General features: G+C 39.7%; 1 protein-coding gene across 2 annotated transcripts; it reads left to right on the plus strand.

The window, feature by feature from the left end:
* Positions 1-2,562: 2,562 nt before the first annotated feature.
* LOC140341683 (alpha-1-antiproteinase 2-like) lies at positions 2,563-5,990 on the plus strand. Of its 2 annotated transcripts, none has more exons than XM_072427537.1 (3): positions 2,563-2,629; positions 3,824-4,497; positions 5,623-5,990. In XM_072427537.1, the coding sequence occupies exons 2-3, from the start codon at positions 3,828-3,830 to the stop codon at positions 5,865-5,867; spliced, it is 915 nt and encodes a 304-aa protein (XP_072283638.1). In that variant the 5' UTR covers positions 2,563-2,629; positions 3,824-3,827; the 3' UTR covers positions 5,868-5,990. The 2 variants fall into 2 exon arrangements, with proteins under 2 accessions (XP_072283638.1, XP_072283637.1); XM_072427536.1 differs by having other exon boundaries at positions 5,579-5,711.
* The last annotated feature ends 243 nt before the right edge of the window (positions 5,991-6,233 follow it).

Below are 6,233 nucleotides of genomic sequence, written 5' to 3' on the forward strand. Positions count from 1 at the left end.
AGGCAGCCAGAGGGTTCCAGGCTGTGAATGGAGACAGAATCTGTTACAGACAGGAGAAGGGAGCCAGGCCGCATGAGAGGGGACAGAGCTCCAGGAAGGCCAGCGGGCAAAACCAGATTGCAACTGTGAGTGAAACGGTCTATTTTAGTAAGAGAGGGCACCTAAGTGAGGTAGCCAGAGGACCAGCCAGGGTAATGTTTGTTATTTTTGTTGTGAAGTGCTGTACAGTGTGCTGCAACACTTGCCTAAACAAATAAACCTGCTGTTATTTTGGACTTTTGGAGTCTTCTGTCTCTAATCTGCCCTGTAAGCATCCTGTTATCATGAGAAACCCCCCAGTTCTATCCCACAGCACATACTGTGCCCATTATGGGCTATTCCTTTGTTAAGATCCAAGTTCTATAAACTCGTGCCCATCCTTCTTGTTCTGATTTTGTCCAGTCTGCACATCTTCTGTGATCACCCTTTAGGGCCCCTCAATACCTTTCCTACTGTAGCTCCTGCTGACTGCTAACAGCCTCACAGCCTATTGTTAAGTAATGTGGATGTAAGCTTTTTTGCAAAATTAGAAGCAAAATTGCCTGAAAACCTTTTGGAAAATTGAGTGAACACATGCAGATACGTGTAAAATATAGTCAGTCAGACCCACTGTTTTCTCCAACACAATTTAAACTCTTCTGATAAACAGGAGATTACAAAACTTTGCCAAATTCAGTTTTCAGGGTGCCCATGGGCCACAGGTAAGCTCACCTCCACTCTCCTATGCCCTGGTATCATGGACATTGGGGTGCAGAATTGTGAAGAAAGGCTATCTACACTTTCTGCTCTAGTCATGCAACATTTCTGCACCCCTATGGTGCCACTTCCTTCCATTCTGCAAATTAGGCAAAAAGTAAAGAACACTGCGTGGGGTTGGGGCCCTTTCACAAACTTTTTGTTCTTCTCCTCCCTGACCCTTCAATGGTTCAATTCCTCTTTATTGCATATTTATTAGCAATTGCTTCCCTACAAGTTGCTGGATATGACTTAGAAACATATTATTACTTTTTATTTTTATCACATGTAAATAATATCAGACTAGGTAGTGTGTTCTTTTAATATCCTCATGTTTTTTTTGTTATTCTTTTGACAGTTTTGTGGATTTAAGCATCCCCAAGTTTTCTGTTTCTGGCTCCTTTGACCTAAAACAAGTATTACCTAAATTTGGAATATTTGACTTATTTTCTGACAGTGCTGATCTCTCCAACATCACTGGGGCCCCCAATCTGAAAGTTTCACAGGTAAGCTTTTTTTTATGGATAGATGGATTAAGATCACGGCATGGAATCGAGTTCTTTTAGTCTGTACTTGAAGTTCAGTGGGTCCAATACTTGCATTATATTGCATTATATACTATATCTAATATGTATATAATATTATACATCTATATATATGGCCAATATGAATGAATAGGTCAGCACTGCACATGTACAGGATGAAGAAGATTTCTGGACAGGACAGAGGAAAATATTACTCAGGTGAGAGACAAATCCATTGAAGCTCCCCCATGTAGACATCTAAAATCTCTGATGCTGCTGGGCCCACCATACTGAATGTGATGTCAGCGGCCCCAACAGACTGCACCGTATTATGTTACTCAAAAGTATTTTGTCATTTTCATGGCCTTCTATTGCTTCGCGCTCACTCAACGCTTCGGGATCTTGTACTCGAAAGTTCTTGCTATACAACAAAAATTAAATAAATAAATGTTCAAATTATAATAAAAATGATGTTGAGGTTCATAGGTCCCAGAGCCATGTACCGGCTGCACCCCTCTCCTCGGGAATGTGCAGGAATGATGTGGTGCAGGAGGTTTGGCAATAGGCGGTATGCACACTGCTAATAAACACTTCAATTTGTTGTGGCTTAGTACACACATATACTAAACATGACTTTAAATTGGTATAAATTCTTGAATAAAACTTGTTGCCAAACCATTTATTTCAACAAAAATCTTGGCATACGATTCCATATGTGCATTTTGCATATTTTTGTATGTAGATATAAAGGCCTCCTTTGTACAGCCATACAAAAGCCCCGAGACTGCTGCTGGGTGCCGACGTCTTGGATGTGATGTTAGAAGCCCCAGAAGACTTACTCGGTATTATTCACTCCTCCCCCAATATAAAGTTTATGTAGGTAGGTGAGCATGGATGCTGAGCTGGCACAGACAATAATTAGACACTCCTAGGAGAACAAAGGGCTACCATGGACAAGAAGGAAGGCGGTTATCTAGGGTTGATTAGCCAGATTTTCATTTTATGTAAGAAAAAAAATCTGAAAATAAAGACACTCCAACACTCCATTTCTGTGCATTATATGCAGTGATTGCAGTGGTTTTGAGTGTGACAGGTGCTTATAAAGTGATGATTTTCTAGAACATCCCCCTTGCACATAACATGAAGGCAAATAAGTGAAATCAGTCAATATTTGTTCACCAAATTGTGAAACAATGAGTTGGGGTTATCCAGGTAATGGTTAGATGGATGTTGGCTCATACTTTGATGTGGACACATACTCTTATATATAACAGCGGTCATCGCTCAGGTTTTATTATTGTGGTGTTCTCTCTGGACCTCGAGACTCAGCGGTGAGTATAAAAATGTTTGCTAATGTTCTGCTAAAAATGCAACTTTACATTGAATATTTACCAATGAATTTCACTAAAAAGGCCTAGATGGGCCCAGCTCTCCAATTTGCCAAATGTAAATGAAGGTGTAATGGGAATCAGACGACTTCTTAGAGTTCACATTAAACCATCTCTCTTTTAAGGAAGGTTCTACTTTGGAGGGTGAATGTATGATACATTCTCCCTCCACCAGAATATGGGAATCAGACATAGCACATTATTTAGCTCTATAATAATAATGATGATATTCAATAAGCTGTTCTAATTTAATTCCCAATTATTTTACTCCCAATATTTGGTTTCCATGCACAAAAAGGCAAATATATTCCTGGTTAGGGACATTTAGCCAAAGGCATCAGTTCACCCAGAATTTGTATTTTTTATGGACATTGGTGAGTAAGATCGACCAGAAAATGATTTTATCTCTCTGTGAAGGGGGTCATTATATCCTCAGTCTTCTATTTGCAAAAGCTTCTTTCTTTCACTTTTCTTCTTTACTTCTTTTTTACATTATCATTTGATGTTAGAATAGAGTGCCGTGGAATATAAACTTCCAAGGCTGGAATCATGAAGAAGGTGCTGGGTTAGATGACATATAAATATATTGCATTGCAGTGAGCATCGGGGACTTCGATCATTTTAAATCTCCAATTAGTTGCACGATAGCTAGGAAGCAAATCTATTTACTTTAAAAACCTTGTAGTTGATCCAATAAATACATTACTGTAATTTCTGTTTGAGGCAGACATTTTTGTGTCTTTAGGACCCATTGGGAAGAATTTCAAAGCATCAGAGGACCACTTTCTAAAATATGGTAAAAAAATATTTAAATGTTGCAAAGTGACCCCAAACCTGCAATGTGTTCTGTGAACCTGCCAGTGAAGGTCCAGCTATTCCTGTATTTACTTCTATGTCTGCTAACTTTTAGTATTTTCCCATGTTTGCTACCCATTGGGGTGACTTTCTTTCACTTACAATCCAGAGACACAACAGAAAGGCAGAAAAAAATCTCTAAAAGCACAAAACATTGAAAGTTTTCCTCTAACCCCTTGTTCTAATATATTGACAGTTTTATAACTAATAAAGTTCCACTTGCCATACTAACTTATTGATTCAGGTGAAAGATTACCATTGTTTCTTTTTTCTTTTTTCAAGGACAATGAGGGTTCTATTGTGCCTGAGTGGCTTGGCTTTACTTTGGTTGGTGGTCTTTGCTGGCCCCCACAAGGATAAGGGAAAGAAACATGATCACAAAGATGGCCATGAAAAGAAAGGTGATCACCAAAACCATGACCATCACCAACACCATGACCATCACCATGACCATCACAAAGTGTCTGACAGCAACACAAAATTTGCATTTGACCTCTACAGACAAGTAGCAGCTGACCATCCAGAAGACAACATTGCCCTTTCCCCAATCAGCATATCTACAGCATTGGCATTCGTGTCCCTTGGTGCCAAGAACAAAACTCATGACCAGATCTTAGAAGGCATTGGTTTTAACATTTCTGAGACTCGAGAGAAAGAAATCCATGATGCCTTCCACCATCTGCTGGATGAGCTAAATGCTGATGACAGAGAGCTGCAACTTGACAGCGGGAATGGGCTTTTTATAGGTCAGACATGGAAAATCCTTAATGACTTTCTGGAGAAAGCTAAAAACTACCGATCAGAAGCATTCACTGTGAACTTTGAGGATAATGAGGAGGTCAAGGAACAAATCAACAGCTACACTGAAAAAAAAACAAGAGGCAAGCTCGTTGATGTGCTGAGCAGTGTAGACAAGCAAGCGGCTTTAATTCTTGTTAATTTCATGTGTTTTAGAGGTAAGTGAATATAACTGATGTAAGTTACATGAGAACAATAAATGTTAATGGCTTGTGGCATAGTGGTTTTTACCACTAACATACCGACTACTGACTATCTCAGCCTTTCTTGATCTTTTTAACTTTCGGGAACCCTTGAAATGACTTTCAGGTCTATACGGAACCCTTTTTATAATTACTATATCCTCAGCTCATGGAACATTAGTGTGGTGGTCATTGGAAAGAATGCCTTACGTTGTTACTTGAGCCATTGGGAAGAACGTCACCCTTAAAGATAGTCAAAAACATTATTGTTGTACTTATATTGATCTGAGAGGCACAAATTGCCTGAGGAACCCCTAGCAACTTCCACAGGATCCTTAAAGTTCCATGAAACCCTGGCTGAGAAACACTGGACTAGAGCTATCCTTGTATTTGTATGAGTTCCTGATGAAGTTAGATCAACTAACAAGACCCATCCCATACCCATAGTAAATTAGTCCTGAAATCCTCCTTGCCACTAAAAGTAGGCATCTGGGATACAAGCAAGACCCATGTAAGATTTCAATGACTTATCCAAGGAGGGAGGGACAATCTAGAAAAACATATTATCTGTTTCTTCTCCCACTTTGAAATGCCCTGAGGTAACAAAACTGCTCCTCTATAGAAATAATACAGTGAGTGAATGTTGTGAGACTGAGAAAGGAGGTGTTAGAAGGATCACCATTTAAAAATACCCAAAAATGTAATGCCACCTCCATGTCTAAGGCAGTGTTTAAAAATCAGGGTTCTGTGGAACTCCAAAGGTTGCTGGATGTTCCCCGAGCAATGAGCAGTTTGTGACTCTCAGGTCAGTGTAGGTGACCCCCAATGTTCTTTTTGGCTATCTGTAGGGGGGCATTCTTCCCACTGGTCAGCAATGTAGGAGGAACTCTTCCCACTGACCACCACACTAATGTACTGTGATCTGTGGGTATAATAATTATAGAAGGGGTTCCCTGAAGACTTAAAATGTATTCTGAAGGTTCCTTCATGTTGAAAAGGTTGAAAAATACCAATCCAGGGAAATCCAAAATTTCCAAATATATATTTTTCTTTTTAGGTTTAGGCATCCTTTAACTTACCTATTAGATTAATCGTTCTTAGGACTGTGGGAAAAACCATTCGACCCTCAACAAACCAAAGAAGGCGATTTTCATGTAAATAAGAATCTTACTGTGAAGTTACCTTTCATGACTCGGACTGGTAATTATAAGGTGGCCGAACTGGATGAAGCCATCGTTGTATCTGTCCCCTACAAAGGGAATGCCTCTGCAATATTCATTCTACCCAAAGAAGACAAAATGAAGGAAGTGGAGCGAAACCTGGAAGACATAATGCAGACATATTAAAAGTCTGCTCAAAGAGAGTAAGAGGATCTTACCATATAGTTTTTTTAGTGGACATCTGACCTATAGTTGACCACCCTCATAGGTTTGTTCATCTAATTGTCATTTGTTTTTTAATTGTGATTAATAAGGAACTTCAGACGCTGAAACTTGTCTTCAGCACCTCATGATCATTGGCTCTCCATATTCTGATTGATCACTGGAAATCTCACCTATATGGGCCTAATCAAGGGAACATGCCCGATTTTATACAGTCTCCGAGTAGAGGCAGAGAGGGACACGAGGGGGTTTCTTTGGTCCAAAAATTAGCCACCAGGTTTCTCCCCTCCGTTACAAGCCATACACAGGCTTCAGAGTACAGGTGGAGGT

This window comes from Pyxicephalus adspersus, chromosome 12 (assembly GCF_032062135.1).
Source record: "Pyxicephalus adspersus chromosome 12, UCB_Pads_2.0, whole genome shotgun sequence".
NCBI lineage: Eukaryota > Metazoa > Chordata > Amphibia > Anura > Pyxicephalidae > Pyxicephalus > Pyxicephalus adspersus.

Coding starts and splice junctions, on each gene's coding strand:
- LOC140341683 (XM_072427537.1), top strand. CDS start 3,828: ATGAGGGTTCTATTGTGCCTGAGTGGCTTGGCTTTACTTTGGTTGGTG. Junction 4,498..5,622: donor TAATTTCATGTGTTTTAGAG/GTAAGTGAATAT, acceptor AATCGTTCTTAG/GACTGTGGGAAAAACCATTC.